Source organism: Phodopus roborovskii, unplaced genomic scaffold, assembly GCF_943737965.1.
Source record: "Phodopus roborovskii unplaced genomic scaffold, PHOROB, whole genome shotgun sequence".
In the NCBI taxonomy this organism is placed as follows: domain Eukaryota; kingdom Metazoa; phylum Chordata; class Mammalia; order Rodentia; family Cricetidae; genus Phodopus; species Phodopus roborovskii.
This window is the reverse complement of record NW_026126244.1, coordinates 51209-78346: the sequence shown is the minus strand read 5'-3', so window position 1 is coordinate 78346 and position 27138 is coordinate 51209. Positions and strand designations below refer to the sequence as shown.

General features: G+C 44.5%; 1 protein-coding gene across 10 annotated transcripts; it reads right to left on the bottom strand.

Moving 5' to 3' along the window:
• Positions 1–272: 272 nt before the first annotated feature.
• Gripap1 (GRIP1 associated protein 1) lies at positions 273–27138 on the bottom strand. 10 transcript variants are annotated; one of them, XM_051179650.1, is made up of 26 exons: positions 27072–27138; positions 25130–25196; positions 24931–25040; positions 22827–22853; positions 21965–22072; positions 18202–18352; positions 17100–17284; positions 16858–16905; positions 16224–16255; positions 16087–16134; positions 15868–15967; positions 15261–15338; positions 14959–15051; positions 14158–14292; positions 9724–9819; positions 9252–9464; positions 9010–9123; positions 7894–7971; positions 7696–7791; positions 7516–7572; positions 7308–7407; positions 5523–5653; positions 2961–3083; positions 2727–2820; positions 1671–1825; positions 273–828 (listed from the first exon to the last, which is right to left on the bottom strand). In XM_051179650.1, exons 1-26 carry the CDS (start codon positions 27111–27113, stop codon positions 736–738), a joined length of 2574 nt encoding a protein of 857 aa, XP_051035607.1. In that variant the 5' UTR covers positions 27114–27138; the 3' UTR covers positions 273–735. The 10 variants fall into 10 exon arrangements, with proteins under 10 accessions (XP_051035607.1, XP_051035609.1, XP_051035617.1 ...); XM_051179652.1 differs by having other exon boundaries at positions 24931–24992; XM_051179660.1 differs by lacking the exon at positions 27072–27138 and adding an exon at positions 25961–25979 and having other exon boundaries at positions 24931–24992.

The window sequence follows — 27138 nt, the reverse complement described above, 5'->3', positions numbered from 1 at the left end:
CCATGCAATCACTTATTTATCCCTCAGTCCATCTAACCACTTATCCATCCTCTCATCTGTTCATTCATCTACAGCCTCAATGTTATGCACATCCACCCACCCACATATCTGCAGATATTTCTGCTCTCCTCCCTTTGAGAGGGCTGTCGGGAATCAGGTAAGGTGAGAGTGAAAGAAGCTGCAGTCAGAGGTCACCTTCCCCATTCCAGTGCAATGACCACCCCACTCCCAGCACATCCCTCTTGATTGAAAAGAATGAGACCAGACAGTCAGTGGGTGGGCCCGTCTGGCCAGATGGTATTTTGGCTACATAGCCTTTACACACACGCACTCACACACATACATACATTGCTACAACATTAAGCATGGACTGCACCCCCACCCAACATCCCCAGTCCCAAAATGCAGAGTAGCCAGGCTTCTAGACATAAATTAAAAAATAAAATAAAATAAAGAGTTGGTCTCTGGGAGGGAAAGCTCATGCAGAGTTGAAGGCAGATGCCCCCTGGGAACCAGGCCAAGAAGAAAAAAAATCCCTGCCCTTCCCTCAGGATCCTTTCTCCCCAAGGGCCTCTACCATATGATTGGGGTCATCAACACCAGCCACAGATAGGACTCTAGCCCCTTTAATGTCCATCTCCCAAACTATTCAATTTGGTGCCAGCCTCCACATTTTCCCACCACAGCCCAGGGGGCATTCTGGAAGGGGGTGGAAGTAGGTGCAGCCTGTAGGTCTTAGTTGGCTTCTCCAGGTTCTAGGTCTGGGTCAGGGGACCCCACACATTCCTTGCTGAGCCGAACAATTTCCTGGGATAGAACTTCCATGTCCTAAGAAACAAATGAGCCATCAGGAGCCAGAGAAGGGAAAGAAAGGGGCAGGTCTGTTGGCAAATATGAGGGGCTATCTGTAGTTAGATGGACTGATGGGTTAACCAGTGGTATCTGGCCTTGGATGGGAAGATCTACTACCTTCTCTTCTAACAAATGTGAGCTTGCTTCTCCAAGGCACGGGTATGACTCCCTTATCAATGAAGGAGTATTTGGGTGGGGTGGGGGGATTAATGTGTGGGTGGATCAATCAGGCATCTATGGCAAACAAATAGGTTCACAAATGAACTTTGTAGAGGACAAAAAGGTAGGTAGGTAGACAAGTGACAAGTAGATGGGTAAAAGGGTGACTGATGAGTTGATGAAATAACGAGGCATCACTGAGCGCACACCTGTAGTGTCAGCATTTGGGAGGCAGAGGCAGGTGGATCTCTGTGAGTTCGAGGCCAGCCTGGTCTACAGAGTGAGTTCCAGTACAGCCAGGGCTCCACAGAGAAACCCTGTCTTGAAAAACAAAGCAACAATAACAACAAAAAAGACGGATGCATCAAGAAACTGATGGAAGACTTAGACATGATGGTTTGACAGATAGGCAATAGGGTAAGTAGATGGGTAAATGGTAAGTGAGTGCATATACGAATGGAGGAGTGGGTGGAAGAGTAGATGGAAGAGTGGTAGGCTAAACTGCTAAGTTGAGTGGAAGGTAGAAGAGGGGAACACAACAGGGTGGTAGATGACTGGAAGGTGGTAGTTGGAAGGACAAGGGCCCGTTGCAAGGACACAGCCAGGGACTGTGTGGGTAGGGAGGCAGGTGGTTGGAGGGACTGGTAGTCCACACTCGCCTTGTGCAAGTGCATGTTCTTGGTGAGTTGCTCCTCCAACATGTTCTGCAGCTTCTTGTTCATTTCCCGAAGATTCTCATCGCCTGGCTTCACTAGGTCTCTCAGGACACTGCCCAGCCCACTTCGGTCTGTGTGGCCTGCTGCCACAGACACATCTGCAAGGGTCCAGGCTGAGCACCACCCCCTCGGCAAAGCCGGGGGTAGGCAACAGAAGAGAGTAGGCAGAGCCAAAGGAGAAAAGAGCAGGCAGGAAGGAGGGGGGGGAAGCAATGTTATGTTGGGGGCAGAGGCTTTGACATGTGAAACCCAGCTGTCATTAGTGATGTGACTCTAAAAAACAGGATAATTCCTAACTCATGGTGCTGGAAACATCTATATGACTGCATGTAACATACAGAGCACATAGTAAACCCTCAGAGCATGTCAGTGTGTATTACTAACTAGGAAAAAAAATCAGGAAGTGGGGGAAGATTTGAAAGCACGGAATAAAATAGAGAAAAGATAAGGTAGCAGACAGATAGGAGAGCAAGGGACAGCCATGAAGGTCAGAGAAGAGAACAGGGATGAAGATACAGCAAATAAAAGTGCATGGCTAGGTGCACTCACGCACGCCTGTCATGTCAGCATCTGGAAGGCTAAGGCAGGATTGCTGAGAGTTTGCCTATGTTACAAAGCAAGTACCAGGCTAGCCAAGGTAACAGACCAAAATCCAGTTTCAAAGAACAATCAAACAAATAAAAACGGAAATAGAATAATAAAGCTATTAAGAGAAGATGAAGTATGGGAACAGAAAAGCAAAAGAAAACCATGAAGAAATAGAGGAGGAAGAAGGACATAGAAGAAAAGAAAGAGACAGAGAACACTAGAGAATGGAGGGGTTAGAAATGATCACTACAAAGGGGAGGCCAGATAATAATGCAAAGCTTCCCTGCTTTCCTCTTCATGGGTCATGATCTTGTCAGTTAGCATCACTGAGTTTCAAGAAGAGAAAACAATGGGAAAGGAGGGGCAGATGAAGGCTGGACTGCAGGTAAGGGCTGGGGAAGGAGCACTGACCAATCCGGCTGTCCATGACATAGGTCTCAATGATGGCACTTTTCCGACAGAGGTCCTCTGCCATAGAGGCGCTGCTCACCTCCAGGTGTTTCACCTGCAAGATGGTCCACCCCATCTCAGACCCATGAACTTCACATTTTCTCTCATGAGGAAGATGCAGCCAGACACCCTTCCCTCCTCCACCCCCTATCCCAGGGCACTTCGTGAGGGAATTAGCAGGCAGACGGACAGCACCTTCTCCTCCAGCATCCATTTCTCCTGCTGTGTCTCGGCCAGTCTCTGAAACAGCTCAGCTACTTCCTCATCTGACAGTTCTGCTGGTCGAGGGGGCTGGGCCTGAGGACTGCTAGATAAAGACTACAAGGAAGAAAGGAGAGAAAATCCAGCAATTCTCAGCTTCACCCAGCCTAAGTTAAGGGTTGGAGGCACGTGGGTGAGTACAGGCTCTGGGGCTGGAGCTAAAGGCCACACTTGGCACTCTCAGAAACTTCACATTTCCTTTGGCCTAAAGTGAGGCAGACAGTGTTAACACCACCACCACCACCACCACCACCACAAGAGTGTTATTGAGAGGATCAAAGGAAATTCAGTAGCAAAAATGACACCTAATTACCAGATGGCAGGAAATGGAGGCAATAAGATAAATGGTACCATTAAGAAGTAAGCAGAAAAATCTAAAGGTGGAATGTTTCCTACAGGTCAAATGGTTTGGTTTCTTCCACCAGCTGATGTCAGGGAAATAGGATCATAATAGGCACAGAGACATAAGGAAGGGAAAACAAATAAGTAGCAACAATGAAGACTAAGGTATACTCTGAAACTGAATACTAGCTTGTACAAAAGGGAGACACTAGAGGCTGGGCAGTGGTGGCACACACCTTTAACCCCAGAACTTTGGAGGCAGAGGCAGGTGGATCTCTGTGAGTTCAAGGCCAGCTTGGTCTACAAAGTGAGCTCCAGGACAGCCAGGACTGTTTCACAGAGAAACCCTATCTCTGCCCACCCCCTTGCAAAAAAATGTCCACTAGAAGGTCTGGCAGTGGTTTCATCCCAGCACTCAGGAGGCAGAGGCAGGCAGATTTCTGTGAGTTCAAGGTCAGCCTGGTCTAAAGAGTGAGTTCCAGGACAGCTAGGAGCTGTTATACAGAGAAACCCTGTTTCAAAAAAACTGGAAAAAAAGTTCAACAAGGGGCTGGAGAGGTAAGGGCAGTTGTTGCTCTTGCAGAAGATCAGGGATTAATTTCCAGTCCCATATAGTGGCTCACAACCATATACTTATATATCCAGCTCTAGGAATATGATACCTTCTTCTGAACTCTGTGGGCACCAGGAACACACGTGGCATGCACATACACATGTAAAAAACCTCACATAAAATAAACATCTGAAAGAGTTTTTTTTTTTTTTTTGAGACAGGGTTTCTCAGTGTAGCCTTGGCTGTCCTGGAACTCACTCTGTAGACCAGGCTGGTCCTGAACTCAGAGATCCGCCTGCCTCTGCCTCCCTAGTGTAAAAATTTTTTAACTAAAAATACTTTTCAAAAGTCCTACCAGAGATGGAGAGACTGTTTAGCTATTAAAGCTAAGTTTACAACCAAAAGACAAAAATTCCCACTAAAACTGTCTCACAATGTGCAGATATTATTTGTGTAATGATTTAAAATTTTTCCAAATAAAAGTGTTTGGCAGGAAACTTGATGTGATAGATGGCAATAATAATGACTGATAAGTATGAATTGCTAAAGGGGATCAGCCACAGGGATTAATGCTTATAATCCTATTTGGAAGGCTAATGCAAGAGGATGATGAAATCAAGGCCAGCCTGAGCTACATAGCAAGAATCCGATCTTTAAAAAATTTAAAAAAATAAATAAATAGGGGATGAAGAGATGGTGGGAGTCAAGAGCACTGACTGTTCTTCCAGAGGATCCAGATTCAATTTTCAGCACCCATATGACAGCTCCAATTCCAGGGGATCTGACACCCTCTTCTGGCCTCTAAGGATAATGCATGCAGGTGGTATACCAACATACATACTGGTAGAACAACTGTACACATAAAATAACAAAATAAAATATTTAAGGCTAGTTGTGGTGGCACATGTCTTTAATCCCAGCACCTTGGAGGCAAATCAGGCAGATGTCTTTGAGTTTGAGACCAGTTTGGTCTGCCTAGTGAGTTCCAGGACAGCCAAGGCTATGTAGAGAAACTGTCTCAAAAGCATATCTTTTAAAAAGCAATAAATAACCAGACATTGTGGTAGACATCTTGAATCCCATTACTCAGGAGGCAGGTCAGGCAGATCTTTTCAAAGAGGTTGAGGTCTACATGGTCTACATAGCAAGTTCCAGGTCAACCAGAGCTACATAGCAAGACGCTGTCTCCAAAAAATAATACTAAAGTGGTGCACTTCCCACAATGCCTGTACTTTAAAGCACTAGGAAAGTGATATTAACCTATAGATGATGAAATAGAGGCCTGTCTCCCTTCTATCAGTATTAATTTAAGTTGACAAATTTGGGGAGAAGTTGGCAAAATGTTTGTGTCAGGGGCTAGGGCTGCATCTTAGTAGAGCAGCAAATGTTGACATGTGTCCTGTATGCATGTGTATGTGTGAGACCCCCAGGTTTAATCCTTACCCTGAGAGACAGACACACATACAGAGAAAGAGAGAGACAGAGAGAGAAACACACAGAGAGACAGAGACAAAATGCTTGTCTGAAGGTCAGTGGAGACAATTTCAAGTGAGGGGAATATGGGCATACTCCAGTCTTAGTAGGTGAAACTTGCCCCTTACCCTGGCTGGGACTGCTGAGCTCTCCTTCTCCTTCAAAATCTCCCGGTAGCTGAAGGAGGAGATGCTACTACTGTCCCCTGTTTGTGTTCGGCTTGGTGAGTTCATCTCAGAGAGAACCAGCTCCTCAAGGCCTGGGGAGTGGAAGAAAAAGAAACCTGAGTCTGGGACCCTTGGAATCTCAGGACAGCAACCAGCAAGCGGCACAAACAGATTTGCCAGAGACGGAAAGAAGAAAAGAGACATACTCAGGTAAGCAAACTCAAGGACTGGACCAGGAAGAAACAAGGAACAACCTCTGTTGATAAACATAGCCAGTGAAAGAAAAGGAAGTGGATGAGGCTGGGGGAAAGAGCAATGAGTATACACAAGATTCCATTCAAACTTATGCAGAAAAAGGAAGCCAGAGAGCTGAGAGTACATGGTGGCACACACATGCAGGGGAAAGCCCAGAGACAGGAAGCCAGCACATGATGGAGACTGACGGAAACCACAGAGAAAGACACATTCGGATCCAAGTCAGAAGGAAGACGGAGACAGACTGTGGCCAGACTTGTGGCCATTCACCTAGACCTCAGTCCCATCGAATAAATAAGAAAGATGTGTACAATATAAAATTCTAATCTATTCCCCATTTCTTACTCTATAACAAAACATCTCTATTATGAGAGGTTACTTCAGGAGGCTGAATGTCTCAGTGAGAAATTGGTTTAGTGAGAGATAGATGTTTTGCCATGTCACTTGAACACTCGCTGAGCATGGTAGTACTTGAGCTCAGGGCAAGCCTGGCCAACTCAGAAGAACCCCGTCTCAAAAACAAAACAGAAAACATTGGTACTGAGTTTGTGACACTGCCCTTATAGCTGCTTCCAGGTATAAGGGAAATGGTTAGTATCATACTCCAAAGGAGGCAATGTCTGAGTGGGGTTTCCCCAGCACCTCAGTTGACAGCAAATTGTCTCTAAGCTTGTCTGTGATCTAAAAGATGCACTAGAACTGCTACTGAATCTGAGTTATTGCAATGTATTTACAGCTACTCCCAACCAAGAAAAGGTAGAAACAACTCCAGCTTTGTGTGGGCATGTCTTCTGCTTTCAGTGGCAGAAGTATCGTGGGTTGAGTTAGCAGTATATTGAAAACAGTACGAGCCAGACGTGGTGCAACTAAGCTCTTAGAAGCTAAGGCAGAGCACCATGAATCTGAAATCAGCCTAGGCTACAAAATGATGTTGTCTAAAAAACCCAATACTAATAACAGTAATGAAAGTAATGAAGATGACAGCGTTATTAAAAGTGGTGCACACTTTTAATCCCAGAACTTGGGAGGCAGGGGTAGGTGGATCTCTGTGAGTTCAAGGCCAGCTAGGACTGTTACACAGAGAAGCCCTGTCTTGAAAAAGGAGGAGGAGACAGTGTAGTGCTGTTGCCTATGGAATTCTGTCTCCCTTGATTCATTTTGAGTTCCTGGAGGGGAATGACTTGGGGGTGGGGCTTGTATCGAGGATTCTAAACTTCTGTGAGGATTTCTAGAGTCCAAGAATAGAAACAGAAAAAGCAGAGAAATAAAGGTAGGTACAGAGCAAACAGAAAGGACATAGGCAGACAGGTGAACAGAGTGCACAGTGAGAAGACACAGACACAGAAAAATAAAAATAAAAAAACAAAACAGCAGACAGTGTGGAGAAAGAAGACAGAATTCGGGCAGGACAAAAGGGCTGGAGCAAAGACTAAGTAAAGGAGGTACAGAAGGCAGCCCAAAGGCTGACTTCTACCCATCCTGCCCTCTCACCTGAGCGGCTCTTGCTGTTGGTGAGGATGTCCTGCAGCCGCTCCTGCAGCTTGTCAGCACGTTTCCGCTCCAGGTGCAGCTGCCGCTTAAGGTCTTTGAGCTAAAGGTTTGCATGTGCAGGGGTTAGGAGCAAGAGCTATGGCCCTTAAAGGAGCCATATAAAGGGTCCTTAAAGGAGGGGAGGAGATCACAGGCCTCACTAGCTTACCGCAGCACTGCCCTTCTTTTCCAGGATCCGCTGCCCGTCCACTGTGTCCTTTACCTCCTGTGGTTAGACAAGGCACAGCCGGCAGGTGACAGCACAGCTGCGTGCAGTGGACCCCCCTCCCTGCCCCATTCTGCAAGCTTAGGCCATGGTTATGTCTGGGATCAGAGAGGTGCCACAGACCTGTTTCAGGCTGCTGATGGTCTTCACATGACCATCTCGCTCTTCCTGGGCCTGCTGGAGTTGATCCCGCATATCCTGAAGCTCTTCTTCCTTGCCCTGCAGAGCAAACAACAGCTCAGTCTGTTGCATGAGAAGTCCCTGTTCTCCTGCAGTGGTACCTGGTACCCAGAGGCAGGAACATTCTCATGCAAGAACCACCTTCAGCTCAGCAGCATGCTCCTCCCGGCACTGCTTGAGGGCTTCCTCTTGCTCCTGTTGCTGCTGCTGCAGGGATTCCTACAAAAAGAGGGCCCAGGTCTGCTCATGGCCCCCAAAGATAGTGTGTCCAGGTAAGGGCATGTGAATTTCAGCAGTGTTCTTGGAGTATGACAAAAACACCTTTTTACTTTTTTTTTTCTTGGTTTTTCAAGACAGGCTTTCTCTATGTAGCTTTGGAGCCTGTCCTGGAACTCACTCTGTAGACCAGGCTGCTGATGAACTCACAGAGATCCGCCTGCCTCTGCCTCCCAAGTGCTGGGATTAAATGCTTGGCCCACCTTTTTTACTTTGAAACAAGGTCTCAGTGTATAACCTGCACTGGCTTTGAACTCTCAATTCTTTCTCAGCCAACTGAGTGCTGGGATTTACAGGTAACTCACTGCCATGTCAGGCAGAAACATCATCTTGTAGGAAGCAGCACATGCCGTAAGGCAGAAGCATGAAGTGGAAGCCCGTATCATTCATATAGTAGAGCAAGTGATTTACATTTATATTTCTTTATTTAACAAAACACTGCACGCCAGGGATACTCAAATGGTTGTACATATACTGAGTCATTTTCTATAATCTTCCTAAAATACCTATTCAGCAAGGCACTGTTTTCATCATTAATATTTCTGCTACTGGGAATTGATCTTGAGAAGCCTCATTCATGCTATCAATGAACTACACTCTCTGTCCCTCTTTTCCCCTTTCTGCCAATGCTGGAAATAGGCTATAGAGATGAAATACATGGCATACAGTCACACAGCTAGCAAGTGGCTCAGGCAGGATGCTAGCTTAGGAAAACACCTGGCTCCAGTGTGTGCTCTTCGCTGCTACGGGACACTGCCTCTTATTGCCATGAGTTGTTTTTTTTTTTTTTCAGGAAAAGGTGCAATAAATGTTCTTGTTAAAGTAAAAATTAGTTTATAAACAAACTTGGAAAGATAATATGTTATAACTTTTTGGAAGAGGAATAATCCAGGAAGAAGAAATGCCTGTTCAAATCCACACAAAGGCAGAGCATGGGTACCCTAACCAGCTTTGCACCTTGACTAGGTACCATCAGCTTACCTCAGCCTCCTTCAAGCGTCGTTCAAACCAGCCCTTGGCTCCATCCATGGAGTGTACCTGAGCCTGTAGTTCTTCAACCGTGTGCTGCAGAGTCTCCAGTTCCCTTGTTCGAGCCTGGAAGGGGAAAACAGTCAGGAGTTGGGCAGCAGAGAACTGGGAACCCTGCATATCTCCTACCCGCCCACCAGAAACACCATGGTCTTCAGTTTTTAGAGGAGAAAGGGCATCGTTACCCCACTCACCTTCTCCTCCCGAATCTGCCCCCGGAGCTCCTCCTCCTGCCGTTTCTTGTCCTCATGCAGCTCTCGAAGCTCACGCTCATAACGGGCTCGCACCCCGAGCATCTCCTTCTCGTGCCGTAATCGGACAGCTCCCAGCTCTTCTTTGTGCTGGGACTTCTCCTGCATTGTCTCCATTGCTAGCTCATCCAGCATGGCTTTCCGTTTCTCAGCACTCTGGGGACCAGGAGGGTGGACCAAGAGAGTAGCAATTAACTTTATCTCCCAACATCACAAAATGGCTACCATTTTGTTCCATGCCCAAGGAACTAGGCAGACTCCCACTCTTCCCTGACCCTTCAAACTGGCTGAGTCATTCATCCATCCTTTAGGGAAAAAATCATTTTCTTTCTCTTTCCGTTCCCAAGACTTGGCCTCATCACTTCCTACCCCCATGAACGGAGCCATCTCTTTCCTTCTTCCCATGGTGCCCCACCTTCCGAGCTTCCTGCAGCTCCTGGGTTAACTGCTCCTTCTCTTGCCCCATTTCTTGAAGTTGTTCCAGCAGCCGGCTATTGGCCCTTACTGACTCCTAATTCAGGAAAGAAGGGAGAAAATTTGAGGAGAGTCCCTAGGAGGTGCCAATCATCTAGAACACCTCTAGCAGACCCCCCCCCCAATAAAGCAGGTGTTATAATCACAATGAGAAATGGCAGATGCTGCAGCTTGCTCCCCAACTTAGTCTTCCCTACTCCCTTAGCAACAGCATTTAAGTCAGGAATATGACAGTCTAAAGTATTTCTCCTTCCTCCTTCACAGACAGGTAGAGCCATGTGATTCATTTCTTGTTTCTGTGTAGTTTTTCTCTTTTTTGAGGCAGGGTCTCACAGTGTATCCCTGGTTTGTCTGCAACTCTCTTGTAGACAAGGCTGGCCTCAAGTTCATCTGCCTCTGCCTCCTTAGTGCTGGGATTAAAGGTGTTCTCAGTCATGCCAAACTACATTTCTTTTTTTTTTTTTTTTTTCTTTTATTTTTTTGAGACCAGGTCATATGTCAAAAGGCGTTTTCTTGAGATAGTACCTCATCTCAAACTCAACAATGACCCTGAACTCTTAATCCTACTGCTACCTACCAAATGCTTAGGTTACAGGCATTGGACACCATGCCTGGGTTTGTTATCCTTGTGAACAAGCTCTGGCGAGTTTTATTAAAGAAGAACTTTCCTGGTTTACTTTTCACCAGTCTGTCCTGGCATGCTCCAATTACCAGAATCACAAGGGTCAATGAAGCCAGTGCACATACTCTATAATAGTTTCCATATGCTGCGCCCAATTCAAAATATTATTGCCACTGTGGTGATGGACAACAGTTTTAGCCAACATGGGATTCTATTTCAGATTGTCTCGAAGCTGGGCAGTTGTTGGTAAGTATAACCAATTTCATTTTTGCCTGTTTGGTCATCTTCAGAGTCTGCTTGTATCTCAGCATGCACTTTCCACTTTTTATAACAAACTGGACCTAGAGTTAATCAACTCCAGCAATGTTTTTATCGGCTTTGCAGCCACCATCATTCTTCCTTAGGTGTAGAACAACCCCCAGTCAAGAGCAGTCTCTAAGATGGCCAAGAATGAGACAGCTTGTTTTCTTTCTTTTTGCCTCTTCATGTTTGTATTTCTTTCTTTCTTCCTTCCCTTCCTTTTCTCTCCTTTTGTTTTGTTTTGAATCAAGTTATCTCTATGTAATCTTGGCTGTCCTGGAACATACTATGTAGACCAGGCTGGTCTTGAACTCAAAAAAGCTCTGCCTGCCTCTGCCTTCCAGGTGCTGGTATTAAAGTTGTATGACACCACATTTGACCTGTGTTTCCTCTCTTGAGACGTCTTACTCTGTTGCTCAGGCCAGCCTTGATTCCTCGATTCAAACAATCCTAAGTTTCCCAAGCAGCTAGCCACTACCTGGCTTTGTTTGTTTGTTTGTTTGTTTGTTTTTGAGACAGGCCCCCATTATGTAACCCTGGCTGGCCTCAAGCTCATGGAGATCTGTCTGCCCCTGCCTCCTCTAAAATTCCAAGAGCTTGGAATAAAGGTGTGTGCCACCTGTTTTTTGTTTGTTTGGTTGGTTTTTTTTTAGAGATAATCTTTTTTGTTTGTTTGTTTGAAGACAGGGTTTCTCTGTAGCTTTGGAGCCTGTCCTGGAACTAACTCTGTAGACCAGGTTTGCCTTGAACTCACAGAGATCCACCTGCCTCTGCCTCCTGAGTGCTAAGATTAAAGGTGTGCCACCAACACCCGGCTTAAGACACAGTCTTGCACTGTCACCCAGACTTGCCTCAAATTCACAATCCTCCTTTCTTTTTTTTTTTTAAAGATTTATTTATTGTGTTTACAATGCTCTGCTTACATGTCTGCTTCAACACCAGAAGAGGGCACCAGACCCAATTACAGATGGCTGTGAGCCACCATGTGGTTGCTGGGAATTGAACTCAGGACCTTTGGAAGAGTAACCCATGCTCTTAACCTCTGAGCCATCTCTCCAGCCCCACAATCCTCCTTTCTTAGCTTTCTTTTTATCTTTAATTTATATTTATTTATTTTAGATTTGTTTTATGTATATAGATGTATTGCCTGCATGTATGTCTGTGTACCATATGCATGCCTGGTGCCCAGGGAGGCCAGAAGAGGGCATCTGATCCCCTGGAACTGAAGTTAGGACAGCTGTGAGTTGTCATGTGGGCACTGAGAATTGAACCCTGACCCTCTGGAAGACCAGCCAGTGTTCTTAACTACTGATAAATCTCTCTGCCCTTGCCTGAGCTTTCTGAGTGGTAGGATTATCGGCATGAACCACAGAGTATGTTCTTGAAAGAAAGGAAGGTACTCTTTGTTAGTCACTGTTCCCTTTCCTCTTTCCTTCCATATACCATGAAATATGAAGGTGAAACACTTTCAGTAACTATCATAGAAGCAAAGGCTAGAAGTCTGTGTCAAAGCCTGTAAAATAGCAAAGGAGAAAAAAAAACCTAGGTCACTGAAATTAGCTGTTCATAATTCAAGACAGGTGTGGTGGCTCATGCCTGTAATAGCAGTTCTCGGGAGGTTAACACAGGATGACTACCATGAGTCTGAGGCTAGCCTTGGCTATATGATGAGTATCAGGCCAGCCAGGAATCCATAACAAATAACTGTCTCAAACAAATTAAACAAAAAGGGAAAAAGACCACCATCATTACCACCATTCATCCCTGAATAGTATTTTGTTTGTTTTTCTTTCTTGAGACAAGGTCTCACTCTGTAGCCTAGGCTGGCCTTAAATTCATAGCAATCCTCCTGCCTCAGACTACTGAGTGCCAAGCTCCCTACTTGTTTTACATAAAACTAAACGTGTGCCTCTCTCTCTCTCTCTCTCTTTCTCTCTCTCTCTGTATGAATCCTTTGTGTGCACAACCTGCATACATATAGGCAGAGACCAAAGGAGGATATTGGGTTATTTTCCTCTCACTTTTGACGTTATTACTTTGAGCCAAGGTCTCTCACTAAATCTGTTGCTCATACTTTTTGAGTAGGCTGCTTTGCCACCAAGCCCCAACAACCCTCCTGTCATCACCTCTCCAACCTCCCAGCACTGAAGTTATGGGCACACTTTTTACATGGTGCTGGGATCTGAACTCAGATCTTCATGCTTGCAAAGCAAGCACTCTTACCCACTGAACCATCTCCTCACCACCCCCACTTTAATACAAGGTCTGCACATGAAGCCCAAGCTGGCCTCAATCTTGCTATATAGTTAGTATGACCTTAAACTTCTGATCTTCCTGTCTCTGCCTCCTAAGTGCTGAGGTCACAGGTGTATACCACAGGGCCTCGTTTATGCGGTGCTGTGGATGGAAACCCAAAGTTTTGTGCATGCTACACAAGCACTTTGTTAATTAAGCTGGATCACCAGCCCTATACTTTTTTTTCTTGAGATAGAGTATCCTGGAGTTCACTATGTAGACCAGGCTGGTCTCAAACTCAAAGACATCTGTCTGCCTCTGCCTCTCAAGTGCTGAAATTAAAGGTGTGCACTATTATGTCTGGTCCAAAATTTCTTTCACATTTAATTTAGTGTTACTCTAGTTTCTCCAGGCTACGTATCCTTCATCCTAAAACCCAAAATCTGAAACAATTTTATGTTTCTTTCAGGCAAGTTCTTACTATGTAGCCTTGGATGGCCTAGTATTCACTGTGCAACTAAGGCTGGCCTAAAGTTATGGCAACCCTCCTGCCTCAGCTACCTGTGTGCTAGTATTATAGGCACACACCAGCATACCTGGCTTAAGATCTGACATTTTTTGACTACGCACATAATGCCACATATGGGAATTCCACACATAGTCAGCAATGATGGGTCACTTTCATAATGTGCTAAGTGTGGTAGCACACACCTTAAATCTCAGCAGTTGTGTGGCAGAGGCAGGTAGAGTTCTGTGAGTTCAAGGACAGCTTGGTCTACATAGCAAGTCGTAGGACAGCCAGGGTTGCATAGAAACCTCTATCTTGTCTCAAAAAAAAAGTAGGAGCACTAAAATGTTTTATAAAATTACCTTCAGGCTATATGTATAAGGGATGTTTAGATTTAGGTTTCATCACCAAAACATCTTAGTAATCCTATGCAAATATTCCCAAATGAGACAAAATCTGAAGCAAATACAAACATTACATATGAGAGACATTCAATCTGTACATCATGATACCAGAATGGAAACTTTAACTGAGGAAGCTCAGTTTTGCAGAAATAAAATTCTCCATATCAGGACATATAGATACTAGGATGCTAAGAAGCCAGCCAAGAATCCAGGTCTCTCTGACTCCAAAGTCTTCTCACCATGCTTCAAGAGCAATCCACAGCACCAGTACTAGGAAACTACAAGCCAGGGCAGAAGACGCATCACCTGGAGCTGGGAGTTGAGGTCATCTTTCTGTCCCATAAGATCTTCATATTCAGCCTGCCGATGCTGTAACTCAGCTGCCAATTCAGTGGTCTGTTCCCGAAGCATATTCAGTTCTTGTGTCTTTGCTGTTTGGATCTGCAGAAAGTAGCAATGGTGGGAAATGGAATGCAGGGAGCCCTAATGCCCAGGAACTCCTGGGCATCCCAGTTCCAGGGTGATAGAGAAGTGTGAAAGAGGTAGAAAGACAGGAAAACAGGGAGGTCAGTGGAATATCTGTGCAATAAAATACTACACAGTGATAAAAGAACCCATGCCACATACTGATAAAGCTCATTGACATAGAGGTACCAGGAAGCAGGCAAGGACAGAATAGCATCAATTTCATTTATGTGAAGAAAATAAGGAACATGAATCTATGTTGCTAAAGGTCAATATATTGGTTAATTCCAAGGATATGCTGACTAGAAAGGTAAAAGAATCTTCTAGCATACTGAAAAATGCTCTGTAGCTTGTTCTGGAAGGTGGCTACACAGAATTATAAAGGAATATGAATACACAGACACATTAGATTCCCTGATTATTAAGGGATTATTAAGATTATTGCATTTCCTGTACTTTATCATAGAGAAACTAGAATGCCAGAAAAGCAGGAATAGACAGAGAAGAAGGCTGGAAGCCAACAGAAAAGAAGAACAGAAACTGAAACCACAGAAGACTAAAGGGTCCAGATGTGGACCAAAAGCAGAGAGAGATATAAAGGAAACAGTAAGAGATCAACAAGGGCTCCCAGATGTCCTGTACCTGCTCCAGAGCAGCCAAGCTAGTCCTCAAGGCATTGTTCTCAGCCAGAAGCCCTTCCACTTGTTCCTGGGCATCTGCACTCTGGATGGACACCTGGCCCCACCCCCATGACAGGTGAGAGCAGGTCCAGAACAGAGGGACAGGACCTACCCGCAGCCAAGAAAAAAAGGAGACAGACACACAGACACACAGACCAGGACTAGGAAAAGCAAGACCCATTGGGCCATGCTTGCCTGTAAAATACCATCTCAGCCTGCTGCCACCCTCAAGCCCAGCTCCCAAGTCCACCAAGTACAACATACCTGATCTTGGAGGGCCCGCAATGCTGCTGCATGCTCCAGGCGCTCCCCCTGCCGCTGATCTTTCAGCTCTGCCAAGCTCTGTGGGAAGTCAGGTAACCCCATTCCAGATCTCATCCTTCCCTGAGTACACACAGATATACATACTCCCTCTGTGACCACCTAAAAGCATGTTCTCAGCACCTGTGAGGCTTGAACTAGCTATCAGAGGTCTCAGGTTCACCCAGATTCCAAGCTATTATGCATAAGGCTCTCAAACAAATTCACTCCATCTCCCAGCATCACCCAGTTTCTACTGGGAGAGTTCCACAGCTCACATTCACCCTTATTCCTGGTCCCACCCCAGTGAGAGTTCTGATTCATTCAAACTTGTGGCACACAATCAGAGCCCTTCGACTCCCACCTCAGGATCTCTAACTCATGTAAACTCCTAAGCCAACACCTAGGGCTCTTGGGTTTCTGATTTTCCATTTTTCTAGCTCTTAGAGGGCTTACACATACCTATCAGGTTGCTACATTTCCAAATCTCAGACATCCCAATCAGCCTCTAAAGACCTCATATCTCCCCAGACTGTCCACTCTAAGAATCTTGGGACCCAGGCCCCATCACCTGATTGGCAGCATCCAGTTCCTGCTGCAGCTTTTGGGTGTGAGCCAACTGGGCTTTGAGATCAGCTTCCTTCCGCTGTTGTAATTCTTCAATTTTGTTTCTGGAATGACAAGGATAGAGTACATTAGGCCCAGTCTCCCATCTCTACCCCTGTGGTCTTTGATTAATTTGGCTGGGCATGGTCCCTGTTTTTCCACTACTGACAACCCCAGCAGTTACCTGCTATCATTAAATAGTGTTTCCTTCTCTGTCTGAAGACGGCAAAAACTGAACACAGAAAGACAAAGATATATTATTTTCACAAGCTAATCCCTCTCTTTTTAGACCCCCAAAACCCCTGGAAAAGAGAAGTATACCTTTCCTGTTTCTTTTTCAGTTTCTCAGAGAGCTGAGGGGGAAAGAGGAAGGTGTATAGACAAATAATAATGAGGATATTGATAACATAATAACAACACTTACAGATACTTCATACTGAGTTCTTCCTACAAGTTGGGTTTTACTTATGATATTTTTTTTGGAATTCTCAGGACATTCTTGAGAACTGAGAACTACAGATTTTACAAGTGGGTAAACTGAGTCTCAGAAGGGTTAAGCGATTTGATGGCAGCAGCAGCAGCAGCAACACTATCTCTGGCTACCTCCTTTGGACTCAAAGGCTATTATTTATGCTCCTAAAGCAGCAGCTAATGGCCATATCACAGAATGGCAAGGCTGGGAGGCCTGGAAAGTAGGATCCTGATTGGTTGTCTCACCACTGGGCCCCCAGGTTCTAAGGGCATTCTTACACGGATGAATTGGCAAAGCTGCAAGGAAACAGAAGGGATGGGGCCTGCCATGCAGAAGGTAGAACAGGACCACATTAGCTTATTCCACAATGAAAGCAACTCTGAGCTTTGTGAGCCTCTATTTCACACATGATCAAATTGAAGCTCTGAGGATGCACAATGCTCCTCTGCTGTCAGGAGAAAGCCAGGCGGCGGCAAACCCCACCTTAGCAAGTTCCTCCTGTAGTCTGGAGGTTTCAGCTTGCTTTGAGCTCTGCGGGTGGTGAGGGGGGGAGATAAGGGATGGAGTTGTTATCAGCAAGGATGGAGGAAGGCCTCTACTGTTGCCTGTCCTGCCTCCCTTTAGCCCATGAGATGGTGATGTCACAGACATCTCCATGGGCCCACAGGCAGGAGTAGGGCATCTGCTGTCTCCCAGCATCCCAGTCTCAAGAGACCCAGATTTACCTCTAAGCCTTGCAGCTGCTCCCAGAGCAATTTCTTTTCTTCTTTCTCCATTTCCCATTTCAGCTCCACTTCTGCTAATGGCATGGGAGACAGGGCAGTGGGGAGTATATCTCCTGGGGGATCCCCTTGGCCCTCACTGGCAGCTGAGGACCTCACAGTCTCTTTCCCATAGCGTTCCTGCAGTGCTGTTGAGTAGACAAGAATGTATGTGCGGGCCTAGAGAGATGGTTCAGCATTTAAGAGCACTGGCTGCTCTTCCAGAGGACCAGGATTCAATTCCCAGCACCCATATGACAGCTGACAACTATAAGGGGCTCCAATACACTCCTCTGGCATACAGAGGAACATGCAATGCATTTATATGTAATACACACACACACACACACACACACACACATATATATATATAGAAAGAAAAAAGAATATCTGATGAATGAAATCATCTCTGAATCCTCTTGTCATGTCAAATATAGGGAGAAATATCTATTCTTCAGCTTCTCAGGTTGAACAGAACCCTGCCCCAGATGATGCCTCATTCAGGCCTGTCATGTAACTTTTAAGTCCCACCAACTTCTAAAATCCTATCTACCATGTTTCATAACATATTTGCACATATAACCTAATCCTACTCATATTGTACCTGGTCTCATTCCTGACTGTGGAAGCAGTACCCACCACCATATAAGCTCCAGCTACTCACCAAAGGTCCATGTGTCAGGCCCTTCTCAAGCTGTCTTTCTGCCTTCATCTTAGATCCTATTTACAATCTGGGCTTAGAATCTTCCCAGTGTTCTATTACTGCTTAGTCACTATCTCCTTTTCAACATTCATTCTACTGTTTTTTAACACTTGCTAAAAACCAGACACTGAAAAAATGCACAGTGAAACCTCCATCTTCCTGGCACAAATATTGTGGTGTACTGTGCAGATGAGCAAGTTTAGACTCAGAGAGGTAAAATACCCTTCAAAATGCAAAATCACACCCTAGGTCAGGCAAGGCCAAGTCTCACTCTTGTTCCTCTCTTTCTCATAAGAGGACTATACTCATGCTTGCTATGCTCAAGATGTGAGGTCCCTGTATTTCAGGAAGGCTTCCATGCACCTGCCATGTTCTTCTGCAAGGCTGTGTTCTCTGCTTGCAGCCTCAGCAGCTCTCCATCCACATGTGGTCCAGCTTGAATAGTTCCTGCTCCAGTAACCCCTTCCTTCAGTTGTCGGTTCTCGAGCTCCAGCTGCTCCAGCTGGCTACAGAGCTGAGCAGGGGAAGAGAGATGACAGAGAAATAGCAAATCAGAACAATATCCACCAAAACACAAATAGCATTTGGCCACTCAATGCTGAATTCATTAAATTCCCAAAAGGACCCTATAATGCAGTTCCTCTTATACTTTGTGGATACAGACACTGAGACACAGTGATATTAAACCATTTTCAAATTACACATCTGTCAACTAGCAAAGTCAAAAAAAGGGTGAGAATACTGAGAACAACCTTCTCTTTGCCAATTCCCGACCTCTCAGATGCAAAGACCTCAGGCTGCTAAGGAAGCTGTTAAGCACCATGGACAGACCCAATAACACCCGCCACCCATCTGTGGGAAAATGTCCTAGATCCATGGGTCCAAGGATAGCTCCCTCTCAACCCAGGTATCACAGACAGCTTGCAAGACATTTTCAGAGTAAACACAGCTTACAGTTTTTATACTTCCAAGGCTTTAGCTTTGAAGAGGTACGTCATGAAAATTAAATTCAGCGGGCCCCACTGCTCATCCACCTCCTGGTTAAAACAACAATTTCACAAGACAATCCCCTGTCTTCACTTTCAGACCAGACTACTGAGGCCCACAAATTTGTTTTTGTTTTTGGTGCCTAGGATATAACATCATTTCTTTCAACCATTTCTTCACTCTACTCAGACGTCATTTTTTAAAGCAGGGTTAGCCAACACAAATTCCAGTATTTTACCACAGCATTCTCTGTTCATTTATTTCTGACCTAGTATCAATCACCATTACATTTATTTGTTGGTGGTGCTTCTTATTTTTTTTTTTTAAATTTTACTTTGTGGGTTTTATGTGGGATTTTTTTTTTGGTGGTTGTTATTCTTTAAGACAGAATCTCACCATATAGCCCAGGCTGATCTTGAACTCAAAATCTTACTTCAGTCTTCCAAATGCTGGGATTACAGGCATATACTACCACCATACCTGGCTAAATTTTATTTTGTAACATGGAATCACAAAACAGAGACTGAAACTAGAGTGACTGGACATGAATTACTACTCTACCATTTACCAGCTGGGTGATCTTGGGACAAATTACTTCCCTTCCATGGGGCTTGATTTTCCTCATCCATTAAAAGGGAATACTAAACATATCTCATAATTGTATTGTAAGAATTGAATGAATAATGCAGAACAATTAAAATTGGAATAACTATAGAAAAATAGCATTAGTAAACTATCATTATATTATTGCCCTCACTCCAAAATATCAGTATTCTGGACAGTTTTTTTTTTTTTTTTTTTTTTGCCAATTGTACACAAGCTAGGGTCATCTGGGAAGCAAAAACCTCAATTGAGAAAATGCCTCCATCAGGCTGGCATATAATTGAGTGTGTTGAACATTTTCTTGATTAATGATTTATATGGAAGGACCAGACCTATTGTGAGTGGTGCCACTCCTGGCAAGTTGGACAAGGGTGGTATAAGCAAGGAGGCTAAGTGATCCACGGAGGCAGTGTTCCCTCCATTGCCTCTATTTCAGTTCTTGCCTCCAGTTCCTGACTTGTCTTCCCTCAATGATGGATTGTGAACTGTAAGCCAAATAAATGCTTTCCTCTCCAGGTTGGTTTTGGTTAGTGTTTTATCACAGCACTTGAAAGCAAACTTCAACAGCAAGTTACCCAAGAGTTAGGACCATTCTGTGCAGCTCACAACTTTATTTCCGGAACACAGAATACATAGCAGGTCCCTTGAACTATTTGTCAACAACTGAGCTGATGCAATATCTTGGCAGGCTCTAGCATCATGCCTTTCTATAAATACCATCAAGGCCTGAAAGGAGTAGGAAGGGGATTATGAAGGATCCCAGAGTGGTGCAGAAAAATGCTACTAGTAGCTAAGAGAGCACCAGAAAGCTGCAGGGACCAGGGAGAGGGGCTCATATCACAAAGTATTAACTAAAGTGCAATAAGATCTAGAAGTCAAAATAATTTCTGTGGAATAGTGGAGTGGACCAATAGAGAAAACTAGAAGTAAGGAGATCAGAAGACTGTGAGAGCAGAACAGATGAGAGGAGGTGGAGGTGAGGCAGGCAAAAACCACAGAATGAACACAAACACGCTTCATACTAAGCAAGCACTCTTCCACTGAGCCATATTCTAAGTTCCTGGTTATAAAACACCACCTTCTCCTTTACCTTCTTTTGTTCTCCCCCATCCACTGGAAAAGGATGGGAATGTGGCACAGTGAAAGGATACATGCTTAGCATGCACGATCCCTGGACTGGATCTTCATCACCACAAACAAGTCAAGATAGTTTAGAGGGAAAATGAACTAATGAGAAAATGTCACCAAAGAATACTTCCATAGTTCATACTATCTGTGTAGAAGGATTTAAGTGACTTATATAGATTTACCCACTGAATCCTCACAAAAGCCCTGTGAGGCAGGTGTTTTTATCATCACCATTTCTATTTTAAACATTTTGGAATCAAAAAATAGGAGGCTAAGTGACTTGCTTTAAATTATAGCTAGGAAAAGGTATAGCCAAGATCTTAATCTAGGCCTTCTGATTCCAGAGTCCTTACTCAGAATTACTGACTGCTAAACTGCCTCTTCTGGCACTGCAACTACTTAAAGATTGATGTCTGTTGTATTTTGTCTTGAGTTTTTGACTTTTTTCATAATTTTTTTTATTCTTTGATTTTTCATGTATCCCAGTCTGGCCTAAAACTCATTATGTAGCAGAAGATGGCCTTAAGCTTCTAATTCTCCTGCCTCTATTGCTCAAGTGCTAAAATTATAGGCATGTGTCATCACACACAGTTTCTGCAGTGCTGGGAATTGAACCCAGGATTTCATTCATGTGAGTCAGGCATTTTACCAATTAAGTCATATTAAGTCATATCCCAGAGTCTTGTGTGGTTTTTGTTGTTATTTTCGACAATTTATTGTATACATGTATTGTGGTCGCCTTCCTCTTTTTTTTTTTTTTTTTTTTTTTTTTTTTTTTAAAGCAGATGGGACCTTGAAAATCACATTCTTTTTTTCTACAGACTATTTTCCTTAAAACACACTGAAACTCACAAAATGATCAACCATGGGTACAGAAGACTAATAGGATAATAAAACACAGGATCATCAACTGCCTAGTAGGGTTAGAAACAGCCAGGACATTAAAATCAGTAAGGAGATAGAATTATCCAATCCAGGATGAATTACCTGGAAGAAGTGGAACCCCAGACTCATGTCAGATGAAGGAAAGAAAAAAGAAAAGGGAAGCAGTTCAAACACTTTTCCATCCATATTAAGCAATAACTTCACTTAAAGCCCCAGAACACACTGGTGCTCCATAGTGCCAGCCCAAAACTATGTAAATGGAGACTTGAATTAAATAAAATGAGTGACTTAGGAACCAAATGAACTCAGGGATCAAAGGATCTAATTCCATGAGTGTTTGGCCCCAACTGTCAAATTACTGCCCCCAGCCAACAGACTAAGGCCTGTTTCAGCACCATGGACAGCGCCCAGCACCAGACCCTGTCCACCCTTTACTGCTGAGCTTTCAGCCTGTGGCTCCTGCCCATGCATATACAGGTGCACCATTCCCATTTCCCCCCTCAGCTATCCCGGGCACCAGCACCTTGCTGAACTCGGCCATAAGTGTACTGTTCTGCAAACGGAAGTCCTCCTCCTGGCTGTGCAGCTTTGCCTGCAGCATCTCATTTTCACTCAGCAGTACCTCCACTTCCTGCAGTGGCAGACATGGGCCAGGACTCCAACAGGGGTAGAAAGGATGGGGAGGTAGGTAAAGAAGGAGAGAGAAGGAAAAATGGCATTGGGTAGGAAGCATATAAGGTATAAAGAATGAAGCAATATATAGGAAGAAAGACATACAGGGAAGGAGACAGAGACGGAGAGGGCAAGAGAGACATGGAAAAATAGGGAGAAGAAATGGGAAGGGAAATATAGATAAGGGGTTGAGGGGAAAGAGAAATAATGATAGGGAGGTGAGGAAAAAAGAGAAGACAGGGAATGGGAGGTGGATCAGGGGGGAAAAAGGCAGGAAAACAGGAACAAAGTGGTTTCAACAGGAAAAGAATATAACAAAGAGAAAAGAGAGAAGGGAGGGGCTTAGGAAAACCAACGAGTAAGGTAGAGGAATAGAAGAGAAACAAGAAGTCAGAAATAGAAAAGAAAACCAGAAAAGAGAAATGAAAGAGACAGAAACGGGAGGAAGAGAGACAAAGGGAAAGTTGAAGAGGAGAAACCGAGGGGGAAACAGGAAGATAGAGGCATAGATTCGTGAGGATAAAGAAAAAATACACATAGAAGTAAAGAGTGCAAGACAAAGACAGGAACACAGAGACATAGAAATGCACAGTAGTGAGGAAGTTGCAGATACATGGATGTACATAGATAAAGGCCAGTACAATGCCACCAAACAGAAATATCCCCACTAAGACAGTCTTGTACACATATTCACCCACCAAAGGCCCCCTTACCTGAGCTTTCTTGCTCTTGCTTAGTGCCTAAAAGGAAGGGCGGAAGAGAGCTAAAGTGAACAGCAATGGACCCCTCTGTGGGATATGGAGACTAATGTGGCAGGTATTAAGTGAAGGCAATGATGTGCTGTAGGATGGAAATATGTTTAAACACAGAACTTTCATAACAATTGGAAGCCCACAGAAGTAACAGAAGAAATGAGCAAAGAATGACTGGCAATTCTGGTGCCTTGGTGCCACAGCACTCAAAAACTATCTTCCTTTCTTCTAAGCTCTTAAGAGTTTGAGGGAGAGGAGGAAATAATGCCTTAGAATTTAACCCTTAATATACTGGATCTCCAAGTTAGTACATTGTGGCTTCATCACTACACCTGTTCAAACACATGAATTTGCTTCCTCTCATGAAACATAGCAACTTATGTCCCTCTGCTTGGGAGCCAAGGCTTTGGACATCAACATCCTACCAAGAACTCCAGTTTCCTAACTGCTAGATTGTCTGAATTCTGTATCATTCACCAAAAAAAAAAGTTTTTAAACTTTTATTTATCTATTTATTGATTTATTTATTATTTGTGTGTGTGTGCGCACGTGCACATCACATACACTAGAGTGGTGCAGGTTACACATGGAGGTCAGAGGATAACTTCATGGAGTTAGTTCTACTTCCAGTCTTTTTTTTTTTTTTTAAATTATTAATTCGTGTGTGTGTATGAATGCATGCAGTGCTCTTGAAAACCAGAAGAGGGCATCCTATCTTCAGGAACTGGAGTTAGAGCCAGTTTGGGAGATGCCTTCAGTGCTGGGGATGGAACTCAGGGTCTTGGCAAGAGCAGCCAGTGCTCCTAACTGCTGAGCTCCAGCCCCTCGTCCAACAAGTATTTCCTCAGCATGTACTATATGCAACATTGCAGTATACACAAGGACAGAGCAATGAAGAAGAATAAAAATAAGGATCTAGAGTATATTAAGGGGCCATAATAAGCTATATTTTGCCTTATCATTAAAGGATCTGAAAGGTGGGTTTGGTCTTATGTCACCAACAGGACCAAGACAGGTAGGAGCATAAGGAAGCAGTTTCAGTGGAAGACAGGAGACATACTCAAGGCAGATTTACTAATAGACTTGTCTAATTAAAAGTTAATGAATGAAGCCACATATGGTATACATGCCTACAGATCCAGCTACTCAAGAGACCAAGGAAGGATGAGGCCAGGAATTTGGGACCAGCCTGGGAAATTCCCCTTTCAAGACAAAGTTAGTGAATGAAGGCTGAAGATGTAGCACAGGAGTAGAGAGAGCTTACAGCCAGGTATGGTGGCATACCCCTGTAATCCCAGCACTTGAGTGTTGAAGACAGGAGAATGAGGAATAGAGGATCAGGAATTCAAGGCCATCCTCCGCTACATAGCAAGCACAAGGGCAGCCTAGGCTTCAAGAGACCCTGTCTCATAAACAACAAAAAGGTCACTTTTTAGCCTTTTGGCTAAGAGCAAATATGGAGAGCTTGCCTAGCATGCATGAGATCCTAGGTTTGATCTGTAGCACCACCTAAAAATTTAGTAAATGAAAATGAATAAGCAATTGGTGTTAGAATGAATTAAGGAGCTGGGCAGTGGTGGCACATGCCTTTAATCCCAGCACTCAGGAGGCAGAGGCAGGTGAAGCTCTGTGAGTTCGAAGCCAGCCTGGTCTACAAAGCTACACAAAGAAACCCTGTCTTGAAAAACCAGAAAAAAAAAAGAATGAATTAAAGATAAAGTAAAATAAATCAATAGATTAAGCAAAGCTAGGCATGTCAGCATACACCTATAATCCCAGCACTTGGAAGGATGAGGCAGGATGACCAAAAGTTCAAGGCCAGTCTGGGCTACACAGCAAAATCCTGTCTCAAAAGAAACACACAAAAATTAAATAAGCGAGATCAGGTTAAAATTAGCAAACTAAAGAGACTTCTGCCAAAAAAAAAAAAAAATCTTCAAATGATTATAACAAAGCAGCACGTAACATTAGGCCTGGTTCAGTGTAGGTGTTCACTGGGAGATACATGAGTCAGATGGATAGAGGGAAGCAAGAGGTGGGTGGATGGGTAAAGGGAGGGAGGTACCTTCTGAGCTTTAGTGAACTCCTTATCCAGGTAGGCGACCTTCTGTCGAAGACTGGCAAGTTCTGGTGCAGGGAAAGCAGGGAATCTCAGCCTCAGGCGGTAACAAGGAACTGAAGGGTCATCTTATCAGGCCTCTAAAGGAAAATCTTTGCCTCTAATCCCCCAAAACCACCCATCTAATGAGACTCTCTTGGCTCACCAACACCATTCTTCCGAAGTTCATCTGAAAGCTGGTAGTTATTTGTCCGGAGTTCCAGGAGCTGAGTCTTTGGGAGAAGCCAAGAAACAAAAAGATTTATCAGAAAGGCATTCCCACCCTCACATGAGGCAGCCAAGACCCTGCCCTCTAAAGACTGGACTGGTACCCCTAGATGCTTCCTGAGTCACTCCACCTTGTCCAGCTCCATTCCCACCACAGCCAGCCTCCATACTCTATTGCCCCACTAATACATTCCACACCTGTGCCACTGAAGGGTATGGGAACTGTCAGGTTCCTGTTTGTATGTGTTCCTGTGACTCAATACATGCAGGATAAAATCACCTTGGCTAATCTCTTTAAAACTCTGAACACTGGCCAGACCCAGGAAGCCCCTTTGGCAGAAGGCCTTCCAAATTCTTTCTCAAAGAAAAAAAATCTGGTCTTTCTCCTTCCTAACTTTCATGAGTCAGGGGGTATTCCTGACTCATAAGGGAAAATACAGCATGGGTCACTTCAAACAGTATATGTATATTTACCAACCTTGTAGAGCCCTGAAACTGACTCTTCCCACAACTACCCACTGTCCTCTACCCCTACTTTTATCTCCCTCTCAAAGTACCAGCCTCCACCTCTCTCTCCACAATGGTTTGGTCCTGATCAGAAAGCCAGCTTGGCTATTATGGGATATTTATTTCTTGTTCTGTTCTCCCCAGGTCTCAGATATCATCTCTCCTAATCCTAGGCCAACTGGAATACCTTTGTACCCGATTTGAAGTCCCTCTCCAAAAGAGCCCAATGGAATAAATTGTACTTGCTCAAGTATCTACCCACTCTTCACAAGATGTCTTCAGTCATGATCCAATAGGGGTGACACTATGTCCCTCCAGAGCCTCTCTCAAATACTCTTGGGTAGGCCAGTTGAATTACTCCTATTCATAATCTTCTGCAACTTACACTGGTCCTCCCCATTTATGGTCCATTGATCCCACTCTTACATCTTCAGTCTCCCTCAAGCAGACCAATAGAATTACTTCTGGTCCAACAGAATTATTTTTATTCCCTCTAGAGTTCTGCCTCCAACCAACAGAGCTCTAGAGTTTCCCCATATCAGTCTTTCCCACTAAGGCTCTCTCACGAAGTGTCTCATCATTATGCAATGCCATCATTCCCTCTCAGAGTGTTCCTGAAAAAAATCAACAGGTCTGAGTACCAGGTCAGACTACTCCCCAAAACCCAATGATATTGCCCTCCCTGAAGTCCCAAACTATTATTCTTTTATATCCTCTGGTCATTCCCCTAATATGTGTTAACGGTATTGCCCACTCTCAGAATGTTCTTCACCTCAGATCTAAAGGAATCACCCCAATCCATGCAATTATACCCCTCCCTCTCAGGATCCTCTACCACCAAAGGCACAGCAACTCTAGGGGATAGATCCATGGTCTTTCCCTACTCCCCTGACCTAGTGGTATCTTCCACAAACTTTCCACCTCCCACCAGTTCATGGTCTTGCCCTGTCAAATCACTACCCCCCCCCACACACACACACATTATGACGCAAAAGGCCAGATGCTGGCTTCCTTTCTCTGCAGACAAAACAATTTCTCCTTCTCAGGTTCTCCATCCTTCAAAGTCATCACCAGTTAATGGTATGCCCTACACATGGACCCAAAGGTCTCGTCCCCACCCCGGACTGACAAAGGTATCGCCTACTTAAAGACGTTCTACCTTCTCTACAAAGATAACATAATCCAACCTCAGAACCCACATAGACTCTTCGAAATCAATAGGGTCGGCGCTCAGAGCCTCAGTTTCCCTACTCCATACCACCCCCTTATACTCTAGGCCCATCCCAACCAAATCCTCAGAGCCTATAGCAAGACCTCTCTCTACCCCGCCCCCATTCTCCTAGCCGGGTGGTCTTTCCCACGTCGAGCAGCACCTGCATCCGTTGAAACTCCTCTTCAGATAGAGCTTGCGCCATGTTCCTCCCCCCGCCCCCCGCAAGC